Source organism: Pinus tabuliformis, chromosome 4_2, assembly GCF_031772625.1.
Source record: "Pinus tabuliformis cultivar Carrire ecotype Pingquan chromosome 4_2, CPIR1, whole genome shotgun sequence".
Classification (NCBI taxonomy): Eukaryota; Viridiplantae; Streptophyta; class Pinopsida; order Pinales; family Pinaceae; genus Pinus; species Pinus tabuliformis.
This window is the reverse complement of record NC_142304.1, coordinates 1140845988-1140867240: the sequence shown is the minus strand read 5'-3', so window position 1 is coordinate 1140867240 and position 21253 is coordinate 1140845988. Positions and strand designations below refer to the sequence as shown.

At 37.0% G+C, this 21253-nt stretch overlaps 1 protein-coding gene across 1 annotated transcript in view; it reads right to left on the bottom strand.

Moving 5' to 3' along the window:
• Positions 1-15855: 15855 nt before the first annotated feature.
• The window catches only part of LOC149173698 (cyclin-L1-1-like), an 86173-nt gene continuing 80775 nt past the window's right edge, over positions 15856-21253 (bottom strand). The window contains exons 2-5 of the mRNA XM_089424703.1: positions 17250-17517; positions 16684-17125; positions 16353-16391; positions 15856-16142 (exon numbers count right to left, since the gene is read on the bottom strand). Coding sequence (XP_089280829.1) covers positions 16087-16142; positions 16353-16391; positions 16684-17125; positions 17250-17517 — 805 coding nt within the window. The 3' untranslated portion in view covers positions 15856-16086. The remainder of the gene's footprint in view (positions 16143-16352; positions 16392-16683; positions 17126-17249; positions 17518-21253) is intronic.

Sequence of the window (21253 nt, the reverse complement as noted above, 5' to 3'; positions counted from 1 at the left end):
TTTTTGGGATTTGTAGTTTCGAAAGCCGGCATTCATGTTGATCCCTCAAAGGTCGAAGCTATCATCAAATTGCCTCCTCCTTCGAGTCTTCGCCAACTCCAAAGTTTGCAAGGGAAAGAAAATTTTTTACGACGATTCATTCCTAACTACGCCGAGGTTACAAAGGGTTTCACCCGGTTGTTGAAGCAAAATACTCCATTCTATTGGGATGAGATAGCTCAGAAATCTTTTGATGCACTCAAACATGCGTTGACCCATTCACCGTTGTTGCATCCTCCCAACTACAACCAGGATTACTTTTTGTATCTCGCCGCCTCTCATTCCACCATTTGAATGGTCTTAGTTCAGGAAGATGAATTCGGAACTGAACATGTGATATATTACCTTACTCGAACTTTAAATCCAACTGAGCTAAAATATTCACATGTGGAGAAATTGGCATTGGCAGCTGTTCAAGCTGTCCAATGTTTTCGTCACTACATTCTACTACGTAAAACTACGGTAATTTCGAATTGCAAATCTATGATCTACATTTTGACCAAGCAATTGCTAGGGGGCAAGTACTTTAAATGGATCGTTATCCTGCAAGAGTTCGACTTGGAATTTGAGAAATCTAAGTCTAAGAAGGGGCCTATGAATTGGTAGACTTTGACGGGGACTCTTTGGGTAAACCCAGAAATATCCTTTACTTGAAGAGGTATTCTGCTTAAAAGAATGGGTATGGAGATTTTTAGTTATGATAGTTTTTCTTTCTAGCTGGTGTGTTTTAGTTTAAACAGTGTGCTTAGCTTAGAAAGTGTTTTTCGTCATTATTCCTGCTTATCTTGGTTTTACTCTTGATATTGCAGATGTCAATGCCTCTCCAAACATACATTGGTTTCGCTGATGGTGCTTGTCGTAATACACGGAACATCTCTTCCGCAGCTTGGGTTATCTATTCGCCCTCTGACGAGTTAATATCTATGCATGGGGTAAGCCTCGGTCAAACAACGAACAACATTGTCGAGTATAGTGCAGTGATTGAGTTATTATCTGAATCTATTTCATTTGGGATTCGGAGTTTGATAGTGAGGTTAGATTCTGAACTCGTTGTATTACAGCTTAATAGAGTGTATGCCATTAGAAATTCAGTGTTATTAAGATTATTTTTGAGAGAGCGTCTCTTGGAACGTGAATTTGATTATATTGAATATAAGCATATTCCAAGATCTTTAAATACATTAGCAGATGCAATTGCTTCTCGAATGTTAAATAGACATTTGCAATAATCATACATGTAAATTTAAAACCATTCCATAACATGATTTACAAGATAAGCCGGTAATAGTGATATATATATATATATATATATATATATATATATATATATAGGAGTGTGTCAAAAAATACATCGTCCTCGATCATAAGTTGAAAAACACCTTATGATTGGCAAAAATGATAAGTACAAAAAAAAAAAATGTCACATGTGCCCACAATAGGCGATCATCCTATCACTGGTGATGATCTCTATAAGAAACCACTGCATGGGCCACCTTGCAAAGGAACCTCCTAAAAGGTCCCGGGACCCCAATCACATAGCGCTGAAGTCGACTAGGAATGTCATCTATAGTGGTCTCAGGAATATCTCCTGTCAAGCGCTCGAGATGACCCTCCAACTCGGCCAAAACCTTTGCTGATTTGTCCTATGGGGCTGGCACGAGTGCAACTGGTTGCTTCCTCTCGTAAGGCCGAAGACCGGCTGGTCACTGTGGACCCACATCTGCATTTGAAATTTTTTACTATCTGTTTTGAGACGATGGAAAAATAAAAAAAAATTAAAATAGAAAAAATGTTGAAAAGGATTTTACCTGACTCATCCCACTGCTCTCCTGGTGGAAGAACCATGTCTGGGTCACCACGAAAATCTATCCCAGCGTAAGGGAAGTCCTGAATAGAAAAGACCTGGTTTTCCAGCCATCGGAAATACTCAGGTTTGAATCAAGCAACCTCTGTCCTCTCGTCCGGGTGACGGGTCATAACTACGACCCATGGCATCAGTTTGGGCTCTCGAGGAAGCCCAGCTCCAATAGTAAGGTGCTGTGGAATCAGCATAGGAACCCTCTCCAGGCCAAAACTCATGAGCAAAGCCCCATAACCAAAGGTCTTTAGTCGTCCGTTCTTGGCCCTGGTCAGTTGGCCTTCCACATTGGCCAACACGGCATCGCACCAGTTGAAGATGGTGCCTCGAAAGCAATCAAATGCCATACGCATCTGGGATTCAGTGGCAATATGTAATGCGGTAGCTCCGCAAAGTCTGGTGACAGTGAACGCAATCACCATGAGCTCAAGACGGGATATGGTCTTTATGTCTATCCCTTTGTCTCTAGACTGGCTGTTGCAGTACTCTAGCCTAAGGCTATTGACAGACTGGCCACCTGCCCTAGCCCCAAACAGAGTCAAGTCTTCGCCTCTCTTAAGCAAACCAGTCAAGAAATATATGTCCGCCAGCTTGATTTCGAGCTGGTGGCCGCCAATGAAGAAGCACTTGTCTTGTACGCTCCATCTGTCAACCATCCACTGTAAGAAATCCACCTGAGCCCTCATGCCAGGAATGGCCCAGAATTTGTACAAGTCGCACCCCCTCAAAGCATCAAGTGAAGGCTGATGATTCCATGCGGCAGCATCCACGTCCTCATGCTCTCGTTCATGCCAATCTAGGATGATGTACTCTCTGCATCAAGTATAAGGATAAATTAAATTGCTAGAAATTATTTTGATTGGTCCATTTTTTAGAATTTTTGGGTTAAAAACCCTTGCGACGAGGACCACACCCTCCGGGTTAGACACAGTGCGTGGGACCACACCTTGTCTACATGGAAGGTGCGGACCCCGAGCTTTTTCCCAATGGAGAAAAAGTCCGGGTCCGCATGTCAGCAGTGTTAAACCTGTAGGCCCCCGCGCGTGGGTTTTATGCCTAAAAACCCTCCCAAAAATGAAATAAATGACTAAAACAAAAAATGAAGAGTGGGATGATGTGGATTACGTGGAGAAGACGGTGTTCAATTCCGACGGTTGGATTTTCCGCAATCTTCACGAGCAGTTTTCTGAGCAAAAGCACTATTTTCTCACCCAAACTCAAACGGTAAAAATGAATTGACAAAGGCCCTTTTTATAAGTTTTTTGAGTAAATAAATTGCAGATTTGTTTATGTTTCACTTTGAAAAGGTATTTTTGCGACATTTTTATCTATTTCAAACAGGTATGAGAAATGTTTGTGTTTTTGTGCAGGATAACGGATTATTCAAGCGAAATCTATCATTTTCGACGAAAAAACATCTAGAGTCACCTTTAAGCTCTTTTCTGACTCCTGAAACATGAAAAGATTGCCGAGTGTTTCTTTTAAACTCGTTAAAACGGAATTAAAAGACGGTCCACTTACAGCTCTTTTCCGACCATAAAAACATGAAAAGATTGCCGGATTTTTGTCGTTTCAAATTTGATATCGGTTATAAAACGACGTGTCATTGATCACTTTTTTACTTTTTCGGATCAAGGGCACTAATGACGAAAAGTATTCCTTGGTCGTAAAAGATCAAGCGGTACTCTCAAGTATTATTTTATACTTTTTCGAGCTTGGGAGACACAAATTTACGAAAAAGGTCAACCCTGGAGTCTTCTTAAGTTTTTCAGACTCTCTAAAATTGAAAAACGTCGAGTTTCTCTTATACCGGACTCGTTAAAATTTCACAGGACCTATTCAATTACAAACAGGAACGAACCACTCCTTCTTAGGGTTCGAATTTAAACTAAGTTGGACTCATCTGAAGGATGAGCTTATAATCAAGCAAATGTTATCCTCCTCAAACTTGTCAAAAATAAAGAGGTACTTGCCAGAAATGGTGGGGGAAAAGAGAGAGAAATGAGTCTTTTTGTCATACTTTGTAACCACTCTTGAACACGACACTTTTATTCACCTAGGTTGGGAAATCCTTTGCCTAACAGTTGATCAAACCACATTGAAAGTCTTCAGCCAGTTTCCGGGTATTAACTTTGAGTCAATTGTCACCAAGCCATCTGTCGTGTCGTTATGTGTTCAAGAGGTCACTGCCAATAAGCCATTCATCTGCAAAATATCTGTCATCCATCTTGACCATCTCTGAGTCAGTCCTTGCAACTAAATTTCTTCGACTTGATCAATGATTTCGTGTTGTAGGCTTGCCTACGACGGATCGTTTTCTATCGACATCAACTCATTATCTAGAAAGATGATCTAGGAATCGTCAGTACCTTGAGATCTGCATCCCTCAATGGCAGGTTTCTCGCCTTTGACGATAGTTTACATCATTGACTTTCGATCAAAGGATTCCATGACATGTTCGACATCAACACATTTATTCGCATCTCATGGATTGTACTGAGTACTTTGAGAGCAATTGACATCACTGGTGGTTTCTCTCACACTTGTTAACAGTTTACATCATTGACTGGTAATCAAGTGGTTTCTACCATGTTCGACATCAACACATTCATTTGCATGGATAGAATCGTACTGTTTCGGGAAGTAGAGATGAAGATCCTGGATCTAGTTTCCACAATCCAGGCTGCGAGGAATTTTGTATTCATTATATAATGGACTATTCATAAACAGATGGATGCGTCCATATTGTGTCCACCTGAGTCTATACTTGTGATGTTTTACAAGATCATTCCTATATCAGAGCAGTAGTTAGTTTTTCTAGTCAGTTTTGATCTGAGTATGGGAATGCCTACCTCAACGATGATATGATCTCATATATATATCTTGCATTGAATGTTTTTACAGGTTCCAACCGGGCTCTCCAAATGATCCTCGAAATGCTAAAGTACTTCACTCTTCCTAAATGATCAATGAAATCCTCATCTACTACAGACTTCGCACTTTAGGGGGCAATCTGTTACACAAAAATATCGTCACCATGATTATTTGCAGTCAGTATGGGTCTACAATCACTTGTACTGTCCTCCTAAGCAAGTCTCAGACCTCAGCTCTTCAAGTCAAGCTATGAAAATAAGAGAAAGACATTAAAAATCAATGTAACTCTGGTTCCGCACTTTCTCTCACTGTCACCTACGGTCCCGCACCTTCTGTGTACAAAAATTGCGGACCTGCCCACTCTGTCCCTAATGGTGTAGGTGCGGACCCCTGTGAAAGTCAAAAGGCGCAAGTTTTATCTTAAAAAACTCACTTTGGGTTGATTCTAGAGGTTTCTAGAAGGAATTTTGACGTGGATTGTTCGCTCTGAGGTGGTTCATGCATCCCAAAATAGAAGGAGCTAATCCCTTGATGGGAGGAGCTATCCCTTTGAAGGAGGGCTTTATCCCTTTGAAGGAGGACCTAGTAACCTCCCTCCATTGCACTATAAATACAGGCATTGGGCTGGTTGCTGGGGAGGTTAGAAGTTGAACATTTTTTAGGGTAAATGCTTGTGAAATAAAGACTTCCTAGTTGAGCTTAAGAGGAGATATCACATACCTTTTTGGCTTCATTGGGGCGTGAGTGAAACTTGTCAAAGTAAAGGATACTTCTTGCTGGACCCTGGGAGGAGCTTGTACAGCGTCAAGGCAAAGGTTGTAAAGTTCTTCTTCTTTTGAATTAATACAATCAAACTCATTTTTCTCAACAAGTATCTCATGTTATTTGTTTCATGGACTCCTTGACTTTCATGTTAAATATGTTTTATGCAATTGGCTTTTCAGGTGCTATTTAATTTGTTTGTCTTGTTTGTGTTTGCAGATTCGAGACAAAGAAGCTCACTTGGATCGAAAGAGCGAGGGCATCCACAAGCTTGTGTTGGAGCTAAGGTAGGCCCTAAAAAACACTTGTTTGCCATTGTTTATCAAAGCATATTTAGAGAAAGATAGTGTCTGGTTGGTTTGCTTGTCATTAGGTCTTCTTTAGATTCTAGGAAGGTCTATCTTGTCCGCAAGATCAACTTATTTCGTGTGACAAGTAGCTAAGTCTAGGTTTTCTAAAGCCTTTGACGATGATTTTGTTGTAATGCTAAGAGAGACAACTTCAAGAACTCTTGAAGATATGCAAACAAATGCTATAGAGGTGGAAGAAAATAGGGTTGCTTCGACTTCCTTGAAAGCTAAAGAGGAAAAATCCCAAAGAAAACTCAAATCTATTCAAGAGGTCTCTAGTTCCTCCAGTTCTTCTAAGACTAAAACAGAAGATTCTAAAATAGATGAAATAACTTCTCTTATTAGAAATCTATCTAATAGAATTTCCAAGATTGAGACTCAACCTAGGACAGTTCAACAAACAGTTACTAGACCCAAAAATAAAAATCGAGGTAGTATAAAAGGAATCCACAATTACAAATTCTTCAGAGACCTAGTAATGATCAACAGGTTCCCACTCTTTTACTAATAGATGACCAGAAACCTGATGAAAATACTATGACTATTACCAAAGATATCAATAACATGGATACTTCTTCTAATCAAACAGTGATTATTCCTCTCTCACAACAAAATCAGATTCAAGAAGATCAAGAATCCTCACAGGTTTCTAAATACCATACCTTCTCGGAATTTTTAATTACAGAGTTGAATAAGAGATATGATCTTAGGCCTAGACTTGGCCCTGGAAGACCTCGTAAGGAGACTCCAATAATTGAACCTCGTACCTAAGTTGTTGAAACTCAAACAATTGTTATTCGAGCATTAAATCAGACAATTGATACTGGTCAAAATGATAAAAATGCTTTGACTACATTTAATGTTGAAAAAGAGTTAGAAAGAGTTAAAATCCCATTTCCACTTTCAAAACTTTCCAAAAACCCAAGGTATAAAACTCAAATCTCCAAATGGATAAAAAACACCTCGGTTGACGCTGAAAATGATATCCTTAGTCTGCAAGATGAAAAACCAGCAATTGTCTTTGGTCCTAGCTCAGATATGATAGATGAAATAGTGCTTCCTTTCTATGTAACTCTTAAGACAAATGATTCCATATCATATAATTGTACGCATGATTCTGGAGCATCACATAACCTCATGCCAAAAACTATCATGGACCATTTGAAACTTGACATAACTAGATCATATCATGAGTTGTACACCTTTGATTCTAAAAAGGTGCCCTGCTTAAGATTGATTAAGGATTTAGTAGTCACCCTTGCCCAAATTCCAGTAAAAAGTGTAGTGCTTGATATAGTTGTCACAGATATTCCTCCCAAATTTGGAATGCTCCTTTCTAGGTCTTGTTGTGTGAAATTAGGGGGAACTCATCAGATGGATATGTCTTATGCCACTATTCCAGTTTATGGGGGAGAACAACTAAGGTTATATAGAGAGGTAAGATTTGTGCACACTGTTTGCAAAACAGACCAGTCAAGGAACCATCCCATTTATGCAATTGATCAGGATTTTGGTTACTTTCAACTCTCTTCAAACCAAATACATGAAACTCAAGTTAAAATAGAAGATGTAATTGAAAGTCTTGTAACAAATCAAACTGATATATGGAAAGTATTTTTTAATGGTTCTTATACAAAATATAGATCAGGAGCTGGAGTAGTTTTAATTTCACCAAAAAAAGAAAATATCACCCAATCATGCAAACTCGACTTCGAAGTTATAAATAATGTCGCTGAATATGAAGCTTTCCTTTTGGGACTCCAATTAGCCAAAATCTTAAAGGTTCAAAACTTAAGTTTTTTTACTGACTCAAAACTTATTGTCAAACAAGTGAGAAATATTTGCCAGACTAAGCATCCTAGACTTAAGTCTTATCGAAATGAAGTTTGGGATTCAGTCAAAAACTCCTTTGATACTTTTAATTTGACTTATATTCCAATAAATTAGAATATTGATGCATATGTCTTAGCTGTTTCTTCTAGTCATTTAAAATTCCTGATCAGACCAATGTACTCTATCAAATACAAGTCAAGTACAGACCATCCATCCCAGAAAATCTAAAACACTGGCATATATTTGAAGATGATGAACATTTGAAATATTTTCTGCAGGTTATAGATGAATTTTCAGTTCTACAAATTGATGAAGATAGAACATAAATAAATGAAAATACAAATGGAAATGATACTTCAAATTTCAATTCAAAAATTGTTGATCATGACATTATTCAATTGTCTAACAATTTTATTCCCAAAGGCCTCATTCCTTTAGAAAATTTGTTTGATCAAAATGATGTCCTCTGAAACCCTCAGTCCATTTCTTCACAAGATGACATAGAAGAAATTAATATTGGAACAAAATGATGATATTAAAAACATCAAAATATGTGTGTCTCTAGACCCTGAGATCAAAGCTCAATATCTTTAGTTACTTCAAAATTATAAGGATGTTTTTGCATGGACCTATGCTGATCTAAAAACCTATGATACTTCATTAATACAGCATAAGATTCATTTAAAGCCATAAGAAGTTCCTTATCAACAGAAACTTAGGAGGATCAATCCAGCTCTTCTACCAACTGTAGAAAAGGAAATTAAAAAAATGCTAGATGTCCAGATCATTCTCCCTCTTAGATATTCTAATTGGGTTGCAATTTTAGTTCCTGTTAAAAAGAAGAATGGAGAAATCAGACTCTATGTGGAGTTTAGAAATTTGAACAAAGCATCATTAAAGGATAACTATCCTTTGCCCAAAATGAATCAGTTATTTCAAATGGTTTCAGGAGCACAAAGACTTTCTATGCTTGATGGTTTTTCAGGCTATAATTAGGTAAATGTTGATTCAGAAGACAGAGAGAAGACAACCTTTACTACACCCTGGGGTACATTCATGTATGCCAGAATGCCATTTGGCTTATCCAATGTTGGAGCAACATTTCAGAGAGCTATGGACGTAGCTTTTGTGGGTCAGGTAAATAAACTTGTGATCATTTATCTTGATGACATAACTGTTTTTTAACTGTTTTTTCTAAATCTGATCAAAAACATCTAAAGCACTTGATGAAGGTTTTTTACAAGTGTAGAATATTCAGGATATCATTGAATCCTAAAAAGCCTCTGTTTGCTATCAAAGAAAGAAAATTGTTGGGTTGTATAATTTCAAAAAAGGAGTGGTGATTGATCCCAAGCGTGTATATGCCATTAAAACATTGACCTTACCTAGAAACAAGAAGGGGATTCAAGCTTTTCTAGACAAGATTAATTTTTTAAGGAGATTCATCCCAAATTACACTGAGATTGTAAAGGATATAACTGACATGCTCCAAAAAGATCATGAAGTTAAATGGACTGTCTCTTCTAGGCATGCATTTGATCAGATCAAGAAAGCTATCTTTGAAGCTCCCACCTTAGCCAGCCCTGATTACACTAAACCATTCAGTATTTTTTCCTTTGCCTCAGAAACAACCCTTGTTGTTGTTCTACTACAAAAAAATGAAGATTCCCATGACCAACCCATACTCTTTTTCAGTAATGTTATGAGAGATGTCAAGCTTAAGTATGACATAATTGAGAAGCAAGCATATGCCCTTATTCAAGCCCTGAAATCATTCAGGATGTATGTCCTACATTCTCCTATTACTACTTATATTCTTAACAGCGCTATGAAAATAATTTTAACTCAACCAGACACTGATGGAAAGAGAGGTAGATGGATCACTCAAATACTAGAGTTTGATCTAACTATCAAAACTACAAAGCTAGTAAAAGGCCAAGGATTAGCTAAGCTTCTAGTTGAATCCAACTGTAAAGTGCTCGGAATCAATTCTGTTTTAGAGATACAATGGAATAATCCACAAGAACCTTCTCAAACTTCAGATAAGAAGATCATAAAATCCCTTTCCTTTATCAGGAGCTTTAGATTTACAGTCCCTTTTGTAGTGCCCTTCCTTTCCGCATTTCCAACACACCACCTTCACAGGTTTTCCTGGAGATTTAGATCTCCCACTCGATGACTTATTTTTGTTTCTGTTTTGGGACCATCCTCGTACAGACAAGGCATCACCATTTTGGCTCTCCATGTTTTTCCGTCTCATCCTTGCAGAAGGGGAGAATCCACAAGAACCTTCCCTTCATCCTAAAAAAAAGAATCCACAAGAACCTTTACCTTCAGATCAAATCCGCCCTTTGTACATTGATGACAAATTTCTGTTGTCAGATTGGTACCAACACATTGTAAATTTTTTGATCCATTTTGAATGTCCAACATCATTCTCCAAAAGCCAGTGTAAAACTCTCAAACTGAAAGTAGTCAAGTATTGTATCATAAATGCAAATTTGTACTGGAAAGACCCACTAAATATTTTGTTATTATGTTTAATAAAATCAGAAACTAAAGGAACCATTGACCAGTTTCATACAGGGTTTTGTGGAGGACATAATGCTTGGAGAGCAACAATATATAAGATATTAAGGGGAGGATTTATTGGCCAACATTGTTCTTACAAGTAGGAGCAAAGGTCAGAGGTTGTGTTCCTTATCAAATGTTTGTTGGGAAACAAAAATTAGTAGCTCTTCCATTGGTTCCATCAATAGTCTCATAACCTTTTTTCCACTGGGGATTAGATTTTGTTGGAGAGATTCATCCCACTTCAAGTAATCAACATAGATGGATCATCACTGCAACAAACTACTTCACTAAATGGGTGGAAGCAATTCCAATGAGAAATGTTGCTGATTTAGTAGTAATCAAATTTATTGAAGAGAAAATCATATCTAGATTTGGTTGCCCAACTCAAATTGTCACTGATAATGCAACAATTTTTTCTAGTGTTAAAATGATTGAGTTTTTCTAGAAATATCAGATTTTGTCACATCATTCAACTCCATATTACCCACAAGGTAATGGCCTTGCAGAATCCTCAAATAAAATTTTGTTAAAAGTAATAAAAAAGACTCTAGCATATCATAAAAAGAGTTGGGACTCTCATTTAATTTATGTAGTATGGGCAAACAGAATTACTCCAAAGAGATATACTGGAAAATCTCCTTTCCAGTTAGTTTATGGGAAAGATGCAATCTCCCATACCAATTTGGCCTTGTTTTAAAATTCCTACAGGATTCAACAGATTAACCTGATGATTTTTCAAGGAGAATAAATCAAATTATTGAGCTAAATGAAAACAAAGATGAAGTTCAATACAAATTGAAAAAGTACCAAAATAAGATGAAGAGCCTGTTTGATAAAAGAGCCAAAGAAAGGGACTTCAAGGAAGGTGATCTAGTTCTAAAATGGGATTCCAGGAGAGAGAAAAAGGGGAAACATGGCAAGTTTGACAACCTATGGTTTGGAGCTTTAGCAATTGCTGAAGTGAAGGGAAACAACACTTTTGTGCTACAAAATCTTAAGGGGCTATATTCCACTTATCCTGTAAATGAGAGGTTTCACAAACATTACATTGAATACTCAGAAGTTGAATTAGATTTCATTACTACCATTGTAAAAACTCTAGTTTCTTTTACTTTTCAAGTTGTCAGTGCGATTTTTACAGCAAAAAACTCCATAGCACGAGGAGAAGGCACATGGGTCTACAGGTTCTCTACATTCTACAGGAAAAATCAGTCCCCACATGGAGCCGATGTTGTAGCATTTTTTGCTTTTGGTAAGTTAAAATAAATTAGTCCAAAAAATGGAAAAAATAAATAAATAAAAAAATGTTAAGCTAGGATATGGACAAAAAGAATACTGAATAAAAATGTTAGGAAATATTTTGATAAATACGTTCATATCAAAGAAAATGTTGGAATAGATGCCCTAAAAAATGAAGGCAAAAATATAATGTTAGGTTAAAGAGAAAAGCCAAAAACAATAAACTCTGAAAGTGTTGTAAATCTAAATGCCACTACTTTTACTCTAATTCACTTTTGAAAATAATAGTTGTGTGCAATTTGTTTAGATGTCACATTAGTTTATTTAATCCAATTATACAATTTAATCATAATTGGATTTGTTTTAAATTGATTGTCATAAGTAAAAAATAAAATTGGCTCAACAGTATAATCTGAGTCAATGGAGAGAATAAGGTATAAAGGTAGATTATTCATGAAAAGCAATATTGGGTTGATAGCTTAAATGCACTCTGAAAAATAAGTAAAAAATGTTAGAATAAGTAAAGGGTACGTAGAAGAAAGGTTGCAGAAATATAAGGTTGTTAAAGAATAAGTACATTTATCATGTTTGATCCAATGTTTCAGTGTGCAGGCGCAGTTATGAAAGTGAAAATATGTTCACTAGCTAATTTGATTAACTTCCCCTCATTTCATTTCATCCTCTACTACATACATACTAATTTCCCCGTTATCCCATCATTTCTTGTTAAAATACCATTTTTCCTTTCATTTTCACACTCGCCCTTTGGTTTCGCGCATTTTCCTGGCAAATAACCCTCCAAAGGTCATTTCCCAACCCAAAACCCCTTTTCCCTAGTGTGAAACTCATTCCCTTTTGAAGAAATCACTTTTCCCTTATTAATTTCCCTATTTCATCCAAAAAAACCCATAAAACCCCTTTGATCTAAGTTTAAATTCCCCCTCCCCCACCCCCCACATTGTTTAATTAACTCCGCCAATCCATATTTTTCCCGACAAAACCCTTTTAACCTATAAAGACCCTTTATCCTAAAGTTTTGTCTTCCCCCTGCTTTATTTTAATTAACTCCGCAAATTCACATTTTCCCGATATAAAACCTTTTAACCCACCCCCTTGGTGCAGTTAACAAACCCCGTCGCATTTAACCCTAGTCCTACTCCATAACCCCGTCCATTATATTTTTAACCCGCTTTATATCATTAAATAATTACAAATCATTTGTAATTATCCCCTGGGCCCTACTAATCTCCACCTGATTTCCTTCCATGCATCTCAACCACGCGACAGCCCTCTGATCACCCGTTTCAAAATCCAACGACTCACATCCATGTCACAAACTCGCGACATCCGACCTTTACCAGCCCGAGAGCACTTGAGATTTGTGGTTTTTCTCAGGTCCCTTTCGGTTACATGGTAGCTTTACATGAACTCACGTGCCCTCATGGAAAAACCTCCTGAGTGCCAAAAGTGGGGCGATGAACCTTAATACTACCTCCCCGCATATGTCGAAACCATCCACTATTCATTTATTGATTTCCGTACCAAATTTTAAAACGTTACCCGTTAAAAAGCCGAAGACCCTCGTTTTCACTCTTTTCGCTCGTTTTTTCACTGAAAGTCGTCTAAGCCTTCATGCGCCACCCTAAGCATCTGCAACCCAATTTAACCACTGTTTACCTCCTGAAACACGCTCTGGACTCCGTCCACAGACTTCCTTGTTCCCTGAAGCCATTATCACCTCCCTGCCAACCTGTGTTTTTATTAATAAATTGTTTTATTTTATAGGTGATTAGAAAGCCAGAAGCTTGGATAAACAGTTTTGATACTAGTTCCAAAACATATTTACTCCAAGATTTGCAAAGAAATCTACTCAAAAGGCTTTATTCAGAAGGAAAAGACCAATTATACACAGAACAGAAAAAGCATTTACACAGAGGCAGTCACTGTTAAAACATAAATAAATCAGCGACAACATATCACATTTTCACATGAAGTCAAACAGGGCTTTAGTAAAATTCACTTCTACTAAAAACATAAATGCAAGATAAAAGTAAAAGATACCAAATGATGTGATTTATTGTGACCGGTAAAAGTAAAAGCAGGTGATAGAGCATTCATGGTAAAAGAATAAACAGATGAGACAGATAAAGAAATACAATTCAAATTGTATCAGATGAAAGGTCATGAGTAAATATGACATCTAGCGTAAAAATCGAAAAACATTCAACTTTTGGAAGAACAGTCAGCCAACGTCAACAATCTTCAGTTTTTTATAGCGATAGTCACCAACAGCGCAGCGTCAAAATAGTGCTAGATCAACTAGCAGCCTTTATTTTGATTTTAGAATAATTTATTTTTATAAAAATAGTTTAAGATATTTTCTTAGTTCTTCTGTTGTATAAATAACTTTCTTCACGAGTTATTAATGGTTGCACCCTTGAAGAAGCATTTCTAAACATTTGTTGTACTTGACTTTTCTTGATCATTAATACAAAGCACAAGATTCTGAACTCTGTTTTACATAGTTTGTGTTTCCTGTAAGTTTTTCTAATGTTACTCATTATGTTTTTCTTCATATTCTTATGTCTTACAGATAATTAGGTATGAATAATTGGGTTTCAATATATTTTTATAAGCTTCTGAAGTGATAATCTATAAAGAAAATGAATTAATGGACTGTTTGTTTAATTAATTCCCCCTGAATCAATAAATCATCAGCATCTTTTGTAAACTTAAGCATATTCTCTTAAACCTTCTGAACATAGTTTAAAGGTTTTCACACTTATGATTATTTTATTTTCAATTTGAAAACTGTGATAATCATATTATTTCTATGTTTCTGCTCGCCACCATACAAGCTATATCACTATGTGAGATTTTATAGCAGCCCTCTGCTTTGATATTAATATTATCGACAAAGTTAGGCATTACAGTGTCTTACATTGGTCCTCCAAATTAAAACAAAACCCCCAAAACAATTATCTTAGATGCTCTGGCGTGATAGCTGACCATTATCATCTCAGAGATACAACACAGAGCACTGACCATTTTCTCTTTAGCTGCAGCAGCAGGACCACCACCACCACCAAGATCACATGCAGTGCATCAATGTGGGCATACCAGAGCCAACACTCAATAACGTCTTCAATGTTTCTCGTCTTCTTAACCTTGGCAAAGAGACTAGCCCAATAGAATTTTATTTGTACAGATGCTACCTTCACCAATGTGCTGATCTCAAATTGTCAATATTTTAAGATCACAGGTCTTCCAAAAAATACAAAATGTTGAGTACACAATAACATGAACTTTCAGTGGCGTGCAAACTAGATTACCAATCCAAAGGTGATCAAAACATTGAGCAGAGACTAGCCCAATAGGATTTTATTTGTACAGATGCTACCTTCACCAATGTGCTGATGTTCTCAAACTGTCAATATTTTAAGATCACAGGTCTTCCAAAAAATAAAAAATGTTGTGTATACAATAACATGAACTTTCAGTGGCCTGCAAACTAGATTACCAATCCAAAGGTGATCAAAACATTGAACAGAAGGAAAATCTCATGAGCGAATTATGACTAGTTCACAGCTTTGTATTTTCTGAACATCTAATCAAAAACTACAGTAAACAATCACTACAATTTCTCTAATTTCAAAGCATCATAATCTTATATTTGCCAAATTTCTTATGAAATATTTGTAGAAAACATATTCTCCTTTAAAAACAATTCATTTCATGTGTTCAAAATATGTACATAATTATACTCTCATATAACATATGATTTTTAGGATTGATTTCATATTTCACTAGTAGCTGTTCTTTCTGTGCCCTAGACCCATCTAACACAAAAACTTGCTTGCTATTCACAGGCTCCAGCATCTAACAACAATTCATTACTCACTGTGGCACCTCAATTTTTTCTAATAAAGTAAAAGTACCATAGATTACAAATCTTTCAGAGGCCAAATTGAGATATAAATCAAAACAAGACCATTTAAGACAGCAGCATTTCAACATATTACATGTTGAAATTGGCAGAACCTTAGTCAATAACCGAAAAGGCCAAAAACCCTACAAAATTTAGTTATTAACATACAAGAATGACTTCAAATTAAACTAGCTGATTTAAGGACAGCAAATTTGAAGATGTATTTTAAAAGCTATTATGGTCAGACAAAATAGGAAATTTCAACATCAAGACTGACTCCATAAACCCTCACAAACCCTGAGTTTAGTATTGAAAAATCTCTTCATATGCCTCACCCTAGGCCCTAAAAACATTGACAGACCCTAACTCGCCTCTAGAACCTGATTTTTAAACGATACTAAGATTTCAACAAACAAAGGATATGAAGCTTTGCAGCTCACAATAAATACAATATGCAAAGTGAATAACGGAAAATAAAGGCTATGAAGCTATGTATCTCACACAGAATATAATATGTAAAAGAAGTTAGAAGTATAGATATAGGTAAGCTGGTATTTGATGGGCATTTAAAGTCCCAGAACTTGGGACTGGGCTCCCCACCATGTTCTTCATGCATAAGCTTGATGATTTCAATGTCTCTCCTTATCTCGAGAACTGGTGCGGGAGGAGCTTTGATAATCACGATCTGCAAGGAAACCTACCAATTGGTTAAAATGAATAATGGTTTGTATTTCTACTATCTGTAATAAACATGCTAAACTTTGTACTTCATAGGAACTAAAAGGAGGATTACCAAATGTTAACTGGTTTTTTATTTCTAATATTTTAAGTACACATGCTAAGGTTACACTTAATAGGACCTAAAAGGAAGCAAGAAAAAAGACCTAAGACATACCTCGGGATGATAAATGATGCCTTGACTTTTCAGAATGACCTGAAACAAGAAAAGGAATTCCAATCACAGAACAAAAGCAAAGATCCCACTATAAATTGAGTAAACAACACTAACCACACTACAAATAGATCACAGAAAAATAGTATTGACACAGTAAGTATCAAAAATCACATGATGATTTTGCATGAACAGAAAACCACCAAATGAAAAATTCAATGCCACGACGAGGACTGAATAACTAGTAGCAACTCAACCTGTAATGAAAATGACCATAAAACTAGAATGAGATATTTTCCATCAAACAGTCAGGCTTTTCAACTAGATGGCTCACCTGTATCTTTGCTCCTCTCATCACTCCGACGAGCTCTGTCCCTTCCCTTTTCACGTTCCCTTTCTAATTCTTTGTCCCTTTCTCTTTCCCTGTCCCTTTCCCACTCTCTACCTCTACCCCTGTCTCGTTCTTTATCCTTTTCCCTGTCCCTCTCACGATCACGAGCTCTTGATCTTTCTTTATCCCTTTCTTTACTTCTGTCTCCAGGATCATCTGCCAATGCCCTGTGGCTTTGTTGTTTTGATTTTCCTATAGTAGAGTCATCTCTCAATTCCCCATTCACCAATGCATCACGAATCTCGTTCTCACTTTTCTTTGATCCCTTTGGCTTGTCTAGAGCCACTTTTACAATTGCATCCTTTCCACCAGATGACTCTGGATTAGACAGTTCATATTGACTTGATGTCTTAACTGCATTTGTTGAATTCTTTGGAAATATTTCCTAGAAATTATCAGATCTGTAAGATATCAGAATCTAAACACACATGGAATTCAGAATCCAAAAAAAAAGACTTAATCCAGAAAATACCTTTTACAACAGGATTCCAAACCAAGATCAGGCTTACCTTAGCATCTGGTGATGGGTCCAAAGTCTTGTTTGTCAATATATTTGATTCTGATTCTTTGCATATTTCAATATAGTGTGCCTTAGGCTGCCTATATAAGTTGGCAAGAACCTTGCATACTTCATCAATCTCATGCTTCTCAGCATCAAAGACTTTCCACCATGGTGGATTCTCAGGGAAGGGAACCTGAAATCGGCGAGCCGCTGCATAGACGACTCCACAGGCCACAACCTCACTCTTGAAACGCACACATAATGTTGTCCGCAAACTGGTCAGCCAACAGCATAAGATAACTCACCATCAGTGTAACAAGAAAAGAAACGAAAGAACCACATCACTATCATGTATCGGAATGTTATTAGTATTTAATTTAATATTAAAAGCCACCATGGTTTACTAGCAGTCATGCTATATTAGGATTTGCAATTTAACTTAAAGGAAAAGAGATTTAAAGCATTCACCATGACCCAAGTAGGGTTCAGACTTCTAAGATCTATAGATAAATGTTACAACTATTCCTCTGGGTTCACATTCAATCACCACCGACATTTTGGATACTGGAAATTGCATGTCTCTCTTGTTTGCTTTGGGTCAACCTCATCGCTTCAAAGACATGAAGACAATAAATATAATTCACACACAAAAAGGAAACAAAATAGAAAAGCAATGAAGAAACAAAACTCGGCATGCAAGCAAAGATGATTTTCAGAGACCAGAAAAGAACAATGTCAACTAAGTGCAGGGTCAATAATACCATTAAAGGAGAGAAACTAGGCAATCCTAATATTAGCCAACAGGCATGGAATCTGCCCCAAGATAATGGATCAAATATAACTTTGATGGTTCTTCCAAAGATAATCCAAGCACAATCAGGGCAGGCAGCATCTTCAGGGATAATGAAGGGAACATAGGAGAAATCATCTACAATTCCTAGGTCACAAAACAAACAAGCAAGTAGAAGTGGCACTTTGATCTGTGTATCAAAGAAACTCTGAAACAAGGATTCAAGAAAGTCATTTTAGGGCAACTCCAAATTAGTCATAAACTGCCAAAACAGAAAATTTCCGACGCCTTCCTGGGAATGTAGAAGCCATGTCACAAGGATTATGTTTTTGCTCTAGAAATTGTAGAGTATGTGCATTTGTCCATGTAAGAACCTCTAATCAACTAGCTGACTGGCCAACAAATAGAGCCATCTCCAGGAAAGAGAATGAACTTATGTTTCTTGAAACTTCCACCTTCATGGAATAGGACAATTTGAAAGTAACCACTGACAACTTTCTAACACCTAGGCACTATAGTGCCCCACTTCCACATTTAAACACCCATAGCCTAAGGGACTTAAAGGGTCTCCACCCCACTTTACACCTTAATAAATTCAGCACTCCTCCTAATTTATCCCCTCACATGCTGACAAATTTGGAGGGACATTCTTTCACAAGCTAAGTGTTGATGATTATAACTTGGACAGGTGCTTCACTGCTTCTGCATAGGCTAGGTGTCAAGCATGCAGAAAATGCCCAAAACCCTCTTTAGATGCTTTCTGATGAAGAGTCGGTAATTACTAATTATTATGGTTTCTTTCCTAAGTCTAACTTAGGAAAAGCACATTAATTCATTTAAATCATTAACGTTGACTACTGAGCTAAGTTTAAGGATAAATAAATTATTTATTTAAGTGATCTAGATCTAATCTCAACCACTGATCTCAAGTGAGGGTTAGGATTTAACCCTAGCCATCCATCCCTTAGGAGATCTAGGGTTAGAGAACTAAATCAATAAGAAGACACATTGAATCCTTAGGAGAGTGATTTTCTCAAGTGCGAGTGAGACTCAAAACTGAAGAGAAGAAGAAAAGTGTGCAGCAAGGAGATTTTCAGCAAGAATTCAGGGACTGAGATTTTGGAGAGTGAGGAGCCCAATTTTTGTAAGGAGTCCAAGTCCCAGTGAAGGCTTGTGCAGGGGGGCATACAGCCTAGGAGAGAGGTCGATTTCTCTAGAGTGCAGGGGTGTGTACAGGTGGAAAGAGGCAGGTGAATTGCAAGGGGAAGAGCTGAGTTTTCCTGAGGATGGAAATATCCAAGGGCAGAATTTTTCGAGCAGGCCGAAATTTCCAGGTGTTATTTTCAGGTTTTAAATTGTTGTATTTTCTGTGTATACTCTGAGGGTTATAACTTATTTTCCATGGTAAAGGAGCCCTAATTTTCCGGAGCAATAAAAAGTGAAGGAGACTCTGTTGGGCAAATTTTTCCTGTTATTGTGACTGATTTTCTATTCTTAATTCCACTGTAAAATTGTGAAGTTAAAATACCAGTGTATTTCTTTTCAGTTTTTTTTCAGAAAAGATTTTACTGGGTGAAATATTTTGAGTGTAAAATAAATTGCAAGGAAAACTCAATCAGATCTAATATTACAAATTAACATAGTACAATTGTGTTGGACTCCCCGCATGACACCCATGCTAATTAAATGCAGACTATTTATTTTAACCATAAAAAACAAGGTTGATTGCCACCCTTCATTTTCCAACTTCATTGTCATATTGGTCTGCTTCCTACAACCAGAATGGCAAACACTTTGAACCACAAACAAGGGACCCAAGTACCAGGAGACAAACTGCAAAGCTTCTCAATCTGTCTTCAACATTCAGGAATGGTAAAGGGGGCTCATGGAATAGGAAGGCCATGAAACTTGCATCCATGTCCCTGAAAGATGGCCATGATGTTGGGTATCAAATGAAATAATTCTGGAGTCTGGACTCCTTGCACCCTGTTTAAATCTTATACCAGGAAAAGAGATGAGATATCTGGCAACAGAGAAGATCTGGGCAGAAAGTGTTAAATTTCCTAGACCATCTACTCACAGCTGTGGGGAGATCGGACACTAACTTTTCTTAAAAACTGATGTAGCTTTCAGCAGGTCATTCATGGCTTGGAAACCTTGCTAGAGCCTAGATGTACTAACCAGTTCCAACTCAGCTTGGGAAAGCTGCAAGATGCAAGTAGCCCTGCAGCACTCAGAAAAACACAACCTGCTCTCCTACTCTATCATAGTTTTGAATTCTGGTGGTTTATCTTGTTTTAATAAAATATGTGATCAGTCGTGAATGCAAAGTCTCTACCTTTTATAGTTGAACCGTATTGCAAATTGCACATAGAATCTGTTACAAATGTCTACAGATAACCCATTTCAATGTTAAATATTGGTACTCCATATGAGTCATTAATATTTTCTTTAGTCATTTATAACTTTATGTTAGTTGACATACTCTATGTTAAGATAAAGTTTATGTCAAATAGTTGTACTCTTCTGTTAATTAAAGGAGTTTTATGTAAAGTCCAGTTATCCAGCATGCAAAAGACAGAAGCTAAAAAAGAGCAGCCTCCTTGCTGCCCTTGAATTTGGGCATAAGGAGGCATCCATATCTTCTCAGGTAAGTTAGTCTTTCTGCTGTAATTTTCAAATATTCAGGAGCTCTTATTACTTCTGAACATTTTTCTGCTGTTAACACTCTAAAATCTGCTCAAAATGTACAGTTGAACATCATTGGCACTATTCAGAGGTGGCAGATGCTGTCAGGCTGAGGAATAACTCCACAGATGAATACATTTCATTAATGTGAACATAAATAAAGAGACGAGATGACAGTTGGGTTAACTTTCCAAGATCTCTGATGACTTGGCATTCACCTATGGCTCTTCAAATTCCTGATTTAATATTAACAGCAATATTACAAAGTACTGCAATCCCTAAGGATTAGGTATCTACATTCCCCCCTTAATTGTAGGTGTTCGTGAGTTCAAACTCATTCTGAACTTTTAAATTTTTCTCTTTCAAGTGCTTTGGTGAATATGTTATCAATTTGTTCATTTGAGGAACAATGTCTCAAGTGAATGGTCATGGCCTTTACATGATATCTAATCAAAGGGTACTTCATGTTGACATGCTCAGTTTGATCATGGAATCTGGGATTCTTGGCAAACTCGAGTGTGTTGGTGTACATG